The following is a 17267-nucleotide window of genomic DNA, read 5'->3' as shown; positions in this document are numbered from 1 at the left end:
ATGGTCCTCCTTTTGCGGATAAGGGTGACGTAAGATCGATTGAGTAGGAAACGGAACGTATTAAAAACAACGAAAGCCAGACTGCAGCAACTGATCAGTAGTCACCTTGAAAGATTGCATAATTAGAAGAATAAAAGATGCGCAGTAAAAGGGAAACGGAAAATGTAAGACATAAAAAATAATTTTTTTATGCCTATGTAATACTTTGACACGAAAAAAGCGGACATATTTAATATTTAATAATGTTACACATTTAATGATAACATCTGACGTTTGTAACTACATAGATTGCTACTTAAGTAAATCGATATAGTGAATATGACTCTAATTGTTACACTCGTTGAAAAACTTGTGAAAAATTGTTGACATTTTTAGGCGATTAAAGTGCATCAAATGTTTCTAAACAATCATAATCCATTTGACAACAGACAGTAATGCAATTAGTCAATGGCTTTAACTGGTAATGTAATATCGATGTAAGATAAAAGATTTGCGATAATTTCCAACATTAAGGTGATATTTGATCGTTATTCACGGGACATTTGTTCCAAATGAAGTTCTATCATAGTGATACCAGTATGGTCGAAGCTAAAGAAAGGGGAAACGAAAGGAATTCTATTATATTTCATATTCCAGATTATCCGAAGGTAAGAAAAATTTCTAAATTTCTCGTGTCTAAATTTCTCGTGTAACGGGACAAGGTCGAAAATCGTTAGTGTGATTAGCAACGGTATGTTTGTTTAATCATTTCATCTTCTCTTAATTTTATAATCTAAAACTTAACTTGTAATTCATACGAAATTTTGATCAGGCAAAATAATGATAAATATAAATGATCAAAAATATAAAGAATTCTAACAGGAATATGACATGGTACATACACAGTCCATACCATCAGTGTGATTTGAGGTGACTTTTATCCCGACCTAACATACTCCACCTGTTTGATCTTAGTTGTTAAGTAGATGCTGAACGTGCAGCAAGTTATTTATGAATACAACACGTCCACATACGTGACCGTGGTGAATTGACGACTTAACCCGTACCCAGGAATCCCCGGATAGAAAAGGGACGTATACGCACACGGCAGGGAATCCCGATAAACAGGTATGAAAGTTTCCTTTACCGACTCTGCTTACTCTCTCCTGTGCAATGTTGCTATTCTTCATTCACGCATCCGACTCAGTGTGCTGTGGTTCGCCGGAACTCTTGGAAGTGCCATTTACGTCCTCCGTGGAGTTTAGTGGTCCGTTTACCTGTGAAGATTGTTTGTTAGTTATCCAGAATATATATGTAATAAATATTAGTAAGTTCATACTGAAATTGATTAATGTGATTATGTACCGGATTATGGTCTATCTTCTCTTATCAGTATCTCACAAGATACACTGTGTGACTTCTTCTGCGGTAAATAGATTGTATGGCACCGACATGGTTATGATATCACTGTTCTTTATAAATATTTAAATTTTCGATAGAGTTCGAAGATGTTTCCTAGCATTTGCAAATGATCTCAAAATTTTATGTATGAGAAATTCAGTTTACGATTCATTTCTGATAGTTTAGTTTGTGCTCTAATGTGCTTTCGTGAAAGTTTCCCAGTTACAACAGTCCATTTATGACAATGTTTTCATTAAATATTTCCAGTATTTCAATGAAAATAGCAGAGTTCAGTTACCATACGAGTAAAAGTTACACAATTCTTTGACACATGTGTATTTATTATCAATTCGATAATTTATCAAAAAGCCAAGAATAAAACAATTATTAATAAAAGTTATTTATTAAAAGAAGTGATGACAGAGAAATATTGAATGATTTACCACTGATAAATAGGCGAACTGACACATTTCTTCTGTCTTTGTTTATTTAAACTCAGAATTCATGTTTATGTCTTGTCTAAGCCTGTTATGTATTTGTCACAGTATCATCTATTTGTTATTGTTATTCAGTATTGTATCAATATTATTTTACAAAACTTTAACAACCCACCCACTTCACACGTGTTCATCAATCATTATTATTGTAATACTTTAGAAACATCATACTTTGAAATCATCTTCGAGAACTGTTAAGATATAATACAAATAATCTTATAATTCTTTGAAAAACAAATTTGTCTTCCATGCTTATTTGGCATACTTTTATTCCCTTATACTCCAGTATCAACATATCTATAATCCCCAAGATTCCGTTAATCATCATAACAAGTCTCTCAAAGCGGATTATCAATCTTCAATAACTTACAATTGCTAAAAATTGCCTGCTAATCACTTATCTTGATTACTGTGACCCTCTCGCAATAACTGCTCCACTGATGAGAATTCAACAACTCTTAATATGTAACAGACAGAGAAATTTTCTTTAAAATGTGTCAACGTACAGATGATACATCATAAACAGTGCCATAGACCTCGAATATATCAAATGTAAACATATTTGATTATATCCAATGTCACTGAATTGCGCAAAATATTATGTTCCTTAGCAACTAATTTCATCTAAGACTAAATTCTAGCTTCGAATAAGTTAATAAATCAGTACCATCAAGTAATAAACTTGAATAAAAGTTATTCAATATCAAAAAGTTATTACCAGTATACCTCAGGTGTACTGTATTTATCAATTATAAATTAATTAATTAATTACTCGAAATATACGTTATACACTAATTATAAAATATATATATACATATATATATATACGTGATATACGTCTACATTACGATACTCTAATTACATGATATATGCCGCATACGTTAATATATAAAATATATATTGCATAATACACATGGTACACGTTGATGAAAAAATAATTGTAAAAGAAGAAATAATAGAAAATAAGTACGAAGAGGAATGATTAAAATGGGAATCGCCCAGTACGTTGCCCGTAGTGGGAGAAGCAACGTCAATTGGTGAATCAATTTCAACCAAGCTATAGTTCTTTCCGTTCTCTCTCTCTTTTGCAATTATATATGCCTATCGTTTCTTGCATCTATGATCAATACTCTCGTTTGGACTATTTTCATTTGGATCGACCATTAAACTATCCGAATAGCTCAAAGAGAAATAAAAAAAACATCTATACACTCACTGAACATTGCAATGTAATTACGATCTTTTAACGATCCATGAAAAGCAACGAATGACTCGAGATAAGAAATAACATGCGGAAAGCGTTTCCACCATGCCCGAACAGCCAGTGAGTCGTTTCAAATGGATTCACTACGAAACAGCGACGTACTGTGAACTACGAAGAAAGATCGTCCGATGTACAAATTATGGGAAAAAACGTTGGAACTCGTTACCGTCTCTGTCGGCTTTTTGGACCATTATGCCGGCCAAAACTGGTTTCGCGAATACGCGTACAGCTGGTGGACACTGACTGACTAGCCAGCCGACGATCCTAGTATTCTTCAATCGTCAAAACGTGCATCATATCATTTCAAATATCTGAAAATATAATCAATATTATACGTGTTGTATACCGTGTTTAATTTAAAAAGATTAAATTAAAATAAATCTAAAAATTATTCCAGTCGGATTTTTTAAATATCGATGGTTGGCTCGTTATGAATGTTTATATAGATTTTGATATGGATTTTAATTCAGTCGTAATACTTATTAGTTGATATTTCATCGGTTAGATCATTTAAAAAAAATCAAGTCCCGCAGTGAATGATATTTTTTGTGATCTGCGATTCCATTTTTGTGTTGTCTTATAACCCGGATACATATGAGTATAAACTAGATGCAAAAAAGCTTAGTTTGATAAATAGAATGAAAAAACAGTTGATAATGTCAAACAAAGATAGTCACTGTAATGATTGATGATGATCAGCACGCGTTAAACTAATATCAATAAACATTAAAAATTAACAAGTGAGAAACACATATACACAAGGTAAATTCCATGAAAAAAATGGGTAACTGACTTGCGTATGCCAATATTGACAACATACATGACAATTAATTCATAGAAATGGTAATATCGTGATCAACTTCAAATGTCTAGCTGTTTTCAATTTTTTTTTATGTGAGTTATATCAGTATGAAAATGTACCTAATTATTAAAAATAGCTTGACATTTAAGTAAATACAGTTATCAAATCTTCGCATAAATTTGTAAGAATCTTTTTGTTTATGAAGCTAAGATAGTAATAAAACATCTTTTATTGTTTTATTATCACCTTAAAGAAGCAAACGAGAAAAAGTATCATTGTCGCAATAAGTTCCTAAGATTATTTACATAAGTTCCTGGAATTATGGTATAACGTTTGTAAGGACGTTTCACCTGACTCGATAATAAAATAAATACCGCTGTAAAATTGTATTGCAGAATTTTATTTGCCAGAGGAACGAAGTAGTGAACGTCAAACTTCCATGAGGGTCGCTGGAATCGACGGAAGAAATAAGGTTACGATCTATCGATCACAATGACTTCAGAGGTTGTGCAGTTTACCTTGAGTAAACGCAAAAGTCATTTCTTCTCTCTTTGTTTTACCAAAGGAACATAACGAACATACTTTCACTGTATTCAAGCTTCGGTACTACGTAGTACCATCTGTTCCTGATTCTCCTTTACACTGTTCTTGCATTTAATGACCATTCGTATTGATTGCTCCTAGTTGAAAGGGAAATCTTTCGCTCGTGGTACCATTATATCCTGAGAAATTTCAGTTTCGAAGGAAAACGGTTTCGTGCAAATGTAAGTGTCTTTCACGGGTTACCAATGATGTGCAAAGAACAGAAAGGCAGTCGCTCGAAGCACGCAACTTATAAAATGTGTTCCAATACCAGAGATGATGAATGTTCACGGAATGTTTGCAACTCTGCAAAATAACCAGCGATTCCAGGCATTTATGTGTGTTCGAGTCTCCCATGATTCACACTCTGTGTCACGGCCTATATCTCCTTTGGAAAAAAAGAAAAAGACAAAATCTCCAATTAATAATAATAAAAAGAAATACAATGGTTAAAGAATAATTTCAAGTTAGGAAATTTCTATATTTTAATTGGCAGAGATATCAAATAAGTGGAACAAATCCCTTGATGTCTAAGATAAATGATAATGATCTTTATCGACTGGTTTATATACATGAATTTAACGAAAAATAAGTTATTGTGAAATGTGTTTAATCAAAATTTATATATAACATATTCAATAAGATACGTGACGAAACTCATCGACTTTATACTTTATATCCAAAAGATCGCCATCATTCCTTTTACGGACGGAACCTCCGACCACACGCAGAGACGTTATGCTTTCGAGAAAGCAAGAAGATAACAAAAACCTTTACCGTTGATTAGGGAAATTCTTTTCAGTCTAATGTTATCGTGGTCCTACTTATGATTCGAATGATTCGAACGGAAAGCTGGATCAACACTATCTATACATTTATATACTACCCACTGAAAAAGATGATTCGTAGTGCGACCACTCTTGCGGTTATATGAAACATCTGAAGTGCTCCCAGTTGTATAATAGCTAACTAGACGAACAGGTGTCGCGATAAATTAACGCCGCTACGTTCAAGCATTCGCCAATTTCAAACGGTGAGTCGATAACGAAGATTTAAAGAGAACCATTATTAATTAACAATTAAGGAATTTTTATTACTTATAACATATTTTGTTCAAATTTCGTATAATCCTAACGATAGAAATAAATCGAATAATGGTGATTCTCTGGTGATCGGAAATATAATTAAGTAGAAAATGACATTGTGATAACGAGAAACAATTGTAACGCCAAATATACTTTATCTTAGAAGTACAGTGTAGCTAAAGTGTTGTTGATTTTACTTGGTTCCAGTGATAATTCAATAACTGTTTGTATGAATCAGGTTTTCTTATAACATCTACAGATTCTGACCTCGAATAACGAAAAATAATGAATCGTGATAAAATAAAAAACCTTTCGAATCTTTCTTTGAAACAAGATTTAAAAAAAAACTCCATTTAAAAAAAAAGAAAAATTGAGGAGCATATTTTTTTAATTCAAATTTGAATATGAAAAATTTAATATTCAAAATACAATTTTCTGTTATAATGTGAAATAAAATGTTTTATCTACATTTCGATGTAACTTGAAGTATTCTACGTTTGATATAATAGTGGCTATCAGATTGTGCAATATTCACGTACAATATCGAGTCCTAACAGCAATTTCAAGTGGAACATAATCGTCACCTATTTCGAATCTTTGATATTCAATATCTATGGTCGGTCCGATATTTTACGACTATAAATAATTTATCTCTAATTTATCAAATAATGTAAAATTATTTTCTTCTTTTTTAAAGTACAATAGGAATTACCTCGGATATTTTTAATTTTATATTAACATTGAATGCAAATCTTCACAGCATGAAAACATTCTTAATATACAATTTTTCCACTTCGTGAGATACAGCTTATCTAAAATAGGAAAAATAACATAATAAGTTCAATAATACCAGTATGAACTTAATACATCATTATATTATGAGTAAAATATTTAAGAACGATAAAATACTTACAAGGATACTCGATGAAAAAGATTTCTATTGCATTGATATCGATTGCAACTTATTTGTAGGTGATAGTATAACGGTCGATAAAATAAAGCTTTATATTGAATGATAAGGTAATATATCAAATTTAACTTTAATGAAAAAGAAATTTCCGAAGAACGTGAACTCGCTAACCAAAATATAATTATAATTCACGTAGAAATTGTGTAAAATAGTAAAATCTAAACTGAAAATAGAACAAGTATAAAACGAGTTACTTACTGCTTTCAAAGATGTCGTACAATGCAACTTTACCGACATACAAAAAATGAATACGTAATTTTAATTTTATTTTATTAAAGTATTCCATTTTTTGATAAATATATCACATTTATTATGCAAATATTCATTCGTAGATAATATGTTGATACACTTTAAAAAATGTAGCAAATATTTTTCTCCAGTTTTCATGATTTAATTGCTACTGATTTATCTATATTCCTGTGCATCGGTGCAGTAAAAATATGAACTCTACAGATAACCGTATGCAAATTGTTTTCAGAACGTCTCGACTGTCGATAAAGGAAAACATGTTTCTGTTAGAAGATAACTTACTTATGCAAAGACTAACGGCCACCGACTATTCCCATAAAGAAGATGAGGAACATAATCACAAAGATGATATGTCGAGCGTACTGATTGCAAAAGGGATCACAATGGTCATCTTATGCATAGTAAGCATCTGTATGGGCATTCTTCCAATGCAAATGGCGAAATACTTTAAATGGAACACTTCTGACGTTGGAAATCCTAGGTACAGACATAATTGATATAAAATGAGATAGTCAAAAACTAATTTTTATTTTTTAAAATTATTTACCAATCATTTTCTTCATTTATTATTCCAAATTATTTACCCATAATTCTAGTACGATGTAAATGTAAGTTGATCCTTGCCTAACTAATAACCTATCTAAATATGAATCACGTTGTATACGACAAAAGCAAACACCTTAAACAGCGAATTTGCAGACTTTATTATCAGAGTGATAATTATAGTATACATACAAAATTTCATGTGTTGCAATACTTACAAAATGTATCTCTAATGACATAATCTTACACATTAGTGTGAACGTCGAAGAAATATGTCGATAAATTAGTATCGCGTTAAAAGTTGACTTCGTTGCGGTAGGTCAACGAAACTAGTGAACTTACTTCTCGGATTCGGAGGTGGCGTTCTTTTCTGCACAACATTTCTTCATCTACTACCGGAAGTAAAGGAAGGGCTGGAACATCTTATGGCAGAAGACAAACTTCCGAAACTTAGTTTTTCTTTGGCTGAAACGCTTACTTGTACTGGGTAAATAAAATAAAATAAATTTATTTCTTCATTAATAAATCAGAAAATTTTTAATTCTGCAAAAAAGGTTATGTGAAATTTATCATCACATTTTTGTATAGTTTCTTCATCATGTATTTGGTTGAAGAATCAGTACATACGCATTTACGGAGGAAACAAGCACACAAGGAAAAGTGTTCGAAAAAAGACGTCAGCAGAAGTACCAATGAATTAGTTGAAAATGGACAAACATTGTCAAATTGCGTCAGTGGGCACTCACACTAGTAAGAAGGATAATATTTATCAACTATGTTTTATGAGTCTTATGTAAATTAAAAAAGATAAAACTTCATACATTATTGCAGCAACGGCCACGGTCATTCGCATCACTTACCGGTCATAATGGACGAAAAAGATGATTTTGTAATAAGTTCATTACGAGGATTATTAATAGTTCTAGGTTTATCCGTGCATGAATTATTTGAAGGACTCGCTATCGGGCTAGAAAGTTCAGCTTCCTATGTTTGGTATGTTCATTCTCTAATAAATACCCAAACAAAAGTTTTGTTAATAAACAAAACGAAATGACAAAAATCATTTTTATTCTTCTTTTCAACTTTGTCTGTAAAACTTATAGAATAGTGATTTTAATAGAAAAGCAATTTGAAAAAATATTATATAAGGTACAATTTTGAAATTAGTAAAACGACATAAATTCTTAGTCAACAAATCGAAATCAATTTCGAATGTAAGTTATTAATTTACAGTATCTTTCAAAATATAAAAGAGGGCAAACATTTTACTATATCTTATTTTCTTTGCTTACTAATTGCAGACTATTTTTTCAACTGATTATAGTCATTGAAACAGCTCATACGTAATATGTTTAATATTCATAGACACTGATAAAAATGTTAATTTCGTTTTCAGGTACATGTTTGCGGCAGTAGCAGCTCACAAATTTGTGATAGCATTTTGTATTGGCCTAGAACTTATTGCTTCCAATACCAAGAGGTATCTTTCGGTGATCTATGTCTGCACATTCGCAGTTGTTTCTCCTTTAGGCATAGGCATAGGAATGTTTCTGGTTGGCGGCGAAAGCGCTGCTGCTAGTGGCATACTTCCGGTATTATTACAGGTATAAATGATATGCTTTATGATCTTCTATAATAAATTCAATTAACTATGATACATAGAATATGAAATATACTGAATATGTATAGGGTTTGGCGTCTGGTACTTTATTGTACGTGGTATTTTTTGAAATCCTTCAAGAGCACAGGAGCGGCCTGAAACAGTACATATCGATTTTATTTGGATTTGCTGTGATGTTTGGATTACAAGTATTAAGTAAGTACAACATTTATTTACAAATAAAGCTTATAAATATCCCTAAAGTATATTCTTGTGCGCAAATAAAAATATTGTACCATCATGCCTAATGTAGATAGTCAAATATTAAATATAACGTTGGAATTATTATTTTTCTATTAGAATTATCTTGTAAATATGTACTTGTTTGTATAAATGCAACTAACAAATGTAATTAATACTTCAAACTTAATGAGCAATAGATTCAATGCGTAATAAAATATTACTAATCTTGCAATTAAGACTTCGTTTAACGATTGGAGCATTCTCTGTAAACATCGGCAACTTACGATTATAGAGAACCTAGTACAATAAATTAGAATAAATTACATGATTCTGACACAGCGGGACGTAAATATTGACAGAATCGAGTACGTAGCAACCTTTTCCTCATTTAACAGTTATCGATTGTCAGTGTGGTCAATAGTCAGTTATCGGCTGATAAAGCGCATAATTTGAATTTAATAGAGTAAAAAGTTGATGCGTTGAAGTCAATGTTCGACGTATCATTACTAAAAGCAGGAAAACATAAGCAAACTATTAATATGTAAAAGGAATTTCATGTTAAGACTAACCTTTTTGAATTGTGTTTAAATCATTATCTGAACGACTATTAATGAAGCTGCTAGTAGAAGTAATCATTATTACCGGTACAAAGATAAACTGCTCACTTTATGATTAAATCATTTAACGGCTAATCTATTACTAAATGCAATTAAATTTTTACCACCAATAGAGTTAATAATACAGATTGTAATAGTATCAACTGCATCAAGATAATGAATTGTATAATTGATTATATGATTTAATAATGACAGTACTTTAAATAGAATTTGCATTCGATCAAATATTACAAGAATATACTGGAGATTAGCTGGAAAAGTAAACGTAGTAAAACTATAGCTTATCTGCACCAATGACTTAATTCTGCATTGCCATTATCATAATGCCTTTCACCATGAAACCAACATCACTTATTTACGCACAAGCGTACCTAATTCATGGCCGACATGGATGTTTACGCTGTAAACTTGATCGAACTGGAACTGATTTAGCTTTATAATGTAAGGTTATTCCAAAACAATTCAAATTAAATAATTTAATAGAAAAACTATGATATTTACCTCTAATTCCTAATTTGACTCTTCATTTCAACATTTATAATTTATAATTGAGCAAAATTCATAGAAAAAATTACAACATTTTTGGTTCAACAACATCATTGTCCCTTGATGTTAACGAGGTTAATGATGTTAATAACATGATTATCCCTTATTCTACTTGTCTAAAATTATCGAGCACACCCATCCTCGTGACCGATCGATCCATCGATCAATGAAATCAACACTAACTCAGCCATCACCGACACTACAAGCACGCGATGCTTGCCAATCATTCATTCTCTACGACGATCGTCAGTATGTATCAGTGAGTCTCGCTCACTATCAGGTCACCAAACAGTCGCTGCTACGGGTTCATGCATCTGCGAGGAACATTTACATACATGTTGGCTGTGGCACGCAACCAAGCAGCGGTAACAGCAGCAACAACGTATACACACAGGGAAAGGAGAGAAACGAATATCAGCCTGGTAGGGAAGCGATGTATCCAATGGAAGGGGAAGAGAGCAGGAAACGGTGTGGCTACGTAAGACGCAAGGGGATTGAGTCGAGTGACCAACCAGCCCTGGAGTATCTGATTCACCGTCGTACCGCGTGGAACGAACATCCTTCGCTCTAGAAGAATTCATTTATATTGTTTTCTTGAATCCCTTTCACGATTTTCTGAGACAGAAATCCTCTTGCAAACTAATCAGAGTGCATATTCAATAGAATGTATCTAAAGGACAGAGTCAGCAACTAGGCGGTCATTTTGCAACTGGACGCCAGTACGTTCACACTTTCCAAGGGAAAGGTAAAGTGTTGCAACATGAAACAAGAAGTGTGGTTCTATTAGCAACTTGAATCCAGGACATTCCATTTTCTGCAAAAACTTTACATCATTAGGAGGCTGAAAGATTATGTTCTTCTTGAAAGAGAAATATAGAGGGTGTTAAGTCAATGTGGACCATAATTACCACTACTTCGGATTTTCATTAAAATTGTAAAAGTGAAATAGTTCATAAGTAGTTCTACCCTCTACTGAAACTGTGGAAAACCTAAAATAACAGAATGATTTAGTGATAAAAAATCCGTTTTATATTGTATTAATATTTTGCTAAAGGTAACCTGATGATTTTGTCGTTTAAACGTCATTTGCCAGTGGCTCGTGCGTGTGTTAAGTGAAAAAGTGATCGCATCGTTGGTGGATTGGCTGTCTGGACAAAGAAGAGAGAAGTGTGAAACTCTTGACAGATCAAACATCAAGAGGAAGTCGAAAAACGAGATGTTAATTGAAGATGATATAAAAAAGACGGACAAATGGTAATCATAAAAACTTAGGAAAAAGAAATTTTGGAAGATTAATTAATCATCGATATCAGCCATTAACTTTGAGGAATAAGAGAAATTGAAAAGAAAATCTTTAACTTCAAATTTACCTTTTAGAATAAAGTAGTAGAAAAAATAATAAAAATGGAGGAAGCAACAACATCTACAGTTTTATTAGTAGCAAAGATAGGAGCAATGATTGGTCTTGGCTTTGGTTCTTTGCTTTTGGGAATGTTACCGTTGATTGTCGGACGTTACAGGATGAATCATCGTCAAAAACGACATCGCGGAATTTTCAGTAATTCCAGTACCTGTACTTCCACATCAGTTTCAAATGCTTCCTCCTCCAGTGTAATCTCTGGATCTGCAACGAACTCACAAGTACGTTCTAAATTTCGATAATTAAATTTCAACGATAAAATCTTCAATGATTTGATTCTTAACTGATAGAATTATTTGCCTAAGAATTAATAGACTTTATCATTAGTGTTTCATTGAGGATCAAATAAAGCAAATAAACTTACGATAATTCATAATATCCTCTTTATATTAAATTTGTATATATTTTATAAAATCATAGCACATATCTTTTAGTTGTCCTATTATTATTACTCTATCAGTCGAGGATTAAGTAATTTTTGTCCAACACTTGTTATTTACAATATTGGCTCAATTAAGAAAAGATTCCAAACTTCATGAAAAATTAATCATCGCAAGCTAGGTTAACAATAACATTAAACACAACAAGGAATATCTTAGTTAACCAAGCTTTCTTTCAATGAATATAAAAAAAGAACAAAATCGTGTCAATAAAGGATATGAAACGATTGGCAAATTAGAGAGTGTAACATGTAATCTTCAGGGTCTGCAAACATCGTTGCTACTCTGCTTCGGCGGAGGAGTCCTCCTGTTCACCACATTCTTGCACCTAGCCCCAGAGGTCCGCATCAGCGTAGAGAGACATCAAGCAAATGGTCAACTGCCTACTCTGGGCACGCTAAGTCTGTCGGAGCTGTTATTCTGCGCCGGATTCTTTCTCGTCTACTTCGTTGAGGAGGCAGTGCACGCAGCGCTGACGGGAAAACCCGAGTCATCGGAGGCACTACTGTATAGAACAGTGTCTGTACGTAGGTGCAACAATCAGCCAGGTGCATCAACAACCACAACTATGGGTTCGAGTACCACTGTGTCCTCCACAACCAGATCCACCTGGAAAGAAACTAATGATGATTTAGAAGACAGCGAAAATGAACTAAACAAACGATCTAGACAACAAGATTTAGAAGATCTTCGCGATGGCAAACAACATCAAATGTTACCCGCCATATTTGTTCTGTCTTCTTCTACGAGATTATCCGCCACGGACTGCAATCCTCGGGACAACGCGAGACACCATTCTAACACAGAATTAAATCCTTATCCCAGGATGAAACACCACGAACATAATCATGTCACCATGACAAAAAACACCTCGATACAAGGATTGTTGACAGTTCTTGCTCTGTCTTTTCATGCAATTTTTGAAGGTCTAGCTGTTGGTTTAGAACCCTCTATTGGGTCTGTTGTTTACTTGGCTGCTGCTATAGCTACGCATAAACTGGTGATTTCATTCTGCGTTGGTATGGAACTTTATGTAGCTGGTGCCTCTACGAGGACCACTCTTGGATATTTAACAATATTCTCAATGGTAACACCGATTGGTATCGCTGTTGGATTGGCTCTTGGCCACTTCAAAAATGATAGTGAAAATTTAGGATCTACCCCTACGATACTACAAGGAATGGCAGCTGGAACATTGCTGTACGTGGTTTTCTTCGAGGTGCTGGCACGCGAGAGAGCTAACGAGAAAAGTGGTCTCTTACAGTTGACTGCCATAATTATCGGATTCATGCTGATGTTGGGTCTACAAATCGCTAGTGAGTGTTTTCCGGATAATACTCCGAGACCGAAGCGTGTCACACGCTGATGTTAATTATGGAAAGCAATTTCCGCGAATATATTTTTTTCCCCTCTGATTTCTAATTGTGGATGAGGTCTTAAAATCATCCATGTCCGGACTAACGGTGAAAGTATACCATAATTGATTATCCAGCAGTAATGTACACATTTCCTTTGTTACTTTCATCTCTGTTATGTTAATTTATTCTATCTCCAAACATATTCCAATGAAACATAAAGTATAATTTCCCTAGAAATAATAACATAAAATAATATGATATAAAAGTTTTTAAAGTGAGGATTTTTAGCTAAAAATTGGTGCATAATTATAAGTCACTATTATACTTTTAAAGAAAGTAATAATATTGATCTAAATAAGAAATATTTTGACATTTCGTAAGTTTTACCATATATATTCAGAAAAGTTCAACTCTATCATCAAATTGATTGCTTATAATGCCAACTGTTAACATTTGGTATTTTGACAGCATTTTATCTTCTTTTTCTTAACTCATCAACGTCGGTGCAAACCTATTACCGGTACGTCCTTGATGCAATCACCACCCACGTGTTCTTGTAACACGTGGAAACCATGTCTACCTATTGATTCAACGAAAAGTTAAATGGCACCGTCCAAAAAGTCACGGTCACGAAAATCGTAAGAAATCACATTGTACCTCATAACACAATATCGATTTTATATTCTTATCTTTTCTTTTTTTTTTAATTTTTGTTTTAATCATAATCAGTCTTCCATCAACAACAGTACAGATTAATTTTCTGTTATTATCATTCCATTTGTGTATGCACTAAGATTCTGTTCAATGACAAACACTTAGTTGCAGAGATGGACGTTATCGATGTGAATTAAGATAAACTAGAAATTCGAATTTAGTTGGTAAGTAGGAAACGTAACGATACATAATCACTGACTACCATCCGACCCAAGATTTACGCATAATGTAATGGTTGCGTGCACGTTCCTTTTGAAGAGATTCTTTTAACAGGATTGATTACACGAATTTACAGACGGAGTTCAATTTCCTTACTTGTTGTCTGACTTTATTTTTTCCGTTGCACGACGACACCCCAGGACATGGCAGTTCTCAATTGCAATTAGGTTAATGACTTTGATAACGGTGTCGAGTAAATGTAGCGAACTTCTGCTTCATGACAACGCTGCCCGTCGCGACAATTTCTCGTAATACACAGTCACAGATGAAACTCGGATGTACCTATTAACCTATTAATTCACAAAAGGTACGTGATATTACTGACTTGAGTAATAGCACACGTATTCGTATATGTGATCATATGTACGCGTGATATTTTCAAAAAATCCAAGAAGATCAATTTAAAGACAAATTGATGTTTAAAAGTTGCCTTTAAATTAGGTTATTTTTGATAGCAATCTTTATTTAAAAATAATGACGTTTCTCAACGTAATTGTAAGATAGTTTTTTACAAAAAATATACTATCTGTTATATTTTAATCAGTAAAGAAAAAGATTTTATTAGCTGAATGTGAATATGCTTTTAATAATTTTTAAATAAATTTTAAATAAATTTTAAATAAAAATTTTAAGAAAATATAGCTCATTTATAAATGAAAGCATCTAGAATAATTAAAAGTCACTGCTATATTTTATGCTAGTAAAATATTTTCTATCAATATAAGAGCTTCCCTATCTTACCTTTTCTTAAGTATGAACATTAAAATTATATCTTACACTATATAGCAAAAATTTTCACCTGTCATCATAAATATTTGCTGTTGCATAACTTACCGTGCACATATACTTTTCAACCATTTGAAACGCGTTTACTATCCATGTTAATAACAGTAGATGAGTTACTTAAGAGGTCTAAGCTCAAGACCTGCAAGGAATTCATTATGACAACAGTTTTTTGCAGAAATATCATACATTATGCAATTTGCTCTCACGACACATAGCAATAACAAAGGCGTACAATCAAAGTGAAATAACAAGTTACTTTCTTTAATTCAAGAAAGGACAAGCATACTTGCTAACCTATATATAATTCATTGTAAGTTATATTATTATTATATCAAGTAAGATAATTTTCTGCAAAGCAAATGACAGCTTCACCTTTGATATTATGATTACTCGCAATTACTTTATTTCAAAATGACTTGTTATTGAAAATGACATTAATATAATTATTTATGATTTCAAAGAATGAACACAAAGAACAATACGCTAAAAGAAACTGGTTATGCACGAGCTTTCTCCATCTATGGCAGTGACCCAAGACGATGTACAGACCGACCGACTTTCGACCGCTTTCTCAACAATTTATCGTGTTTCGATCTGTAATTCCTATTTGTAAAAAAAAATTCAATGAGGTTCCCTTCTCGTGACACTCAGGTAGTCAAATCATTGCTTAAATACCTCTACTGAGCAACTATATTTACAAATATTCATAGGTTTACAGAAATTCGATATTTTATATAAGAAATAATAACAATTATTTTTATTTTAACAGAAAATCGACATTCTCTTTATAATTATAGATTATTTTCAAATTATTGATTAAATCTTATCATCTGTTTATTAGTAAACTGTACCTAGTAAGTTTTATTGATAATTCAGATATGAAAATATTTTTTAGTCCTCTTTTAACTGTAGATAGTTACTACTATATTACAATTATCACATTTTTAAACCATATCTATTAAGAAAATCATAATATTTATGAAAAAATCAACTACTAGTAACAAAATTGTCTGAACAATGGTTTCTTTTATTTTACAGCCGCGCATTCTCACTCTCATTCCCATTCCCATTCGTATAATGGTCATACACACGTACACGGCCACGAGACTGCGCATCAGGAGAATGATCACGATCCTGAGCTGGACTCTCATGAACACATCTATTCCAATGAAATGAGCGAACGAATACTCACCGACAAAATCTATAGAGTGACGGAAAGCATCGCGGAGACAGTCAGCAACGTTTTATCTTCCACGATAAAAGCACAAACCGATGTTCCCTTCAGAAGTAGTAATAACGAAACATTACATACGAATCGAAGCTAAAAGTCATTTGCGCGGGGAGAAATCCCTTGACTAAGCCGTTAATATTTCATTCTTGGGACAAATGTCTCCTGATTGACACTTACTTTTGGGAATCTATCAACCGCGCTGCTTAGAATTTATCGATCATTTCAAAAAAATGCATAAAGAGTTAGAAAAATAAAAGGAAGATCTCGATGAAAGGACAGTATTATGAAACGTTGGTTTTAACCTAGGAAAGGAAAACAAACTCCTGTTCTACACGTATTATGCACATATCACGCTATTTGTACAAATATAAATAGTTAATGGTGATCTTTGTGAAATACAGTAGAAATGTATCTGAAACAACAAAAAGCATTATTGCCTTTGAATGCCCAAATGTGATATGATTAACGAATGTAACTATGTAATTGTGCTACTTACTATTTTTTAAATGTAATATAAATTACATAGAATATCTATATAAAGCATTGTTTTTTATATTGTAACTAGGAAACTATTTCCTAACATGTGCGACTATTTAAAAGCGTGCTCCTATAATGTGCATATTGCATGACATCATAATAAAAATAGCCTCACATCCAAAAATTATAATTTTAATCATATTTTAGTGATTTTAAAGATTTACAACATTCTATATATAATAAC

General features: G+C 32.6%; 1 protein-coding gene across 2 annotated transcripts; it reads left to right on the top strand.

Annotated features, from left to right (window-relative positions):
• The first annotated feature begins 1094 nt into the window (after positions 1–1094).
• LOC108552265 (zinc transporter ZIP1) lies at positions 1095–17086 on the top strand. Of its 2 annotated transcripts, XM_017906727.1 has the most exons (8): positions 1095–1107; positions 7059–7310; positions 7692–7859; positions 7961–8122; positions 8204–8365; positions 8769–8976; positions 9062–9188; positions 16354–17086. In XM_017906727.1, the coding sequence occupies exons 2-8, from the start codon at positions 7087–7089 to the stop codon at positions 16638–16640; spliced, it is 1338 nt and encodes a 445-aa protein (XP_017762216.1). In that variant the 5' UTR covers positions 1095–1107; positions 7059–7086; the 3' UTR covers positions 16641–17086. The 2 variants fall into 2 exon arrangements, with proteins under 2 accessions (XP_017762216.1, XP_017762215.1); XM_017906726.1 differs by lacking the exons at positions 1095–1107; positions 7059–7310; positions 7692–7859; ... (2 more) ...; positions 8769–8976; positions 9062–9188 and adding exons at positions 11783–12019; positions 12501–13554.
• The last annotated feature ends 181 nt before the right edge of the window (positions 17087–17267 follow it).

This window comes from Eufriesea mexicana, unplaced genomic scaffold (genome assembly GCF_001483705.2).
Source record: "Eufriesea mexicana isolate 0111107269 unplaced genomic scaffold, ASM148370v2 scaffold5767, whole genome shotgun sequence".
Classification (NCBI taxonomy): Eukaryota; Metazoa; Arthropoda; class Insecta; order Hymenoptera; family Apidae; genus Eufriesea; species Eufriesea mexicana.
The sequence above is the reverse complement of the archived record's forward strand: the minus strand, read 5'-3'. Positions and strand labels throughout refer to the sequence as shown.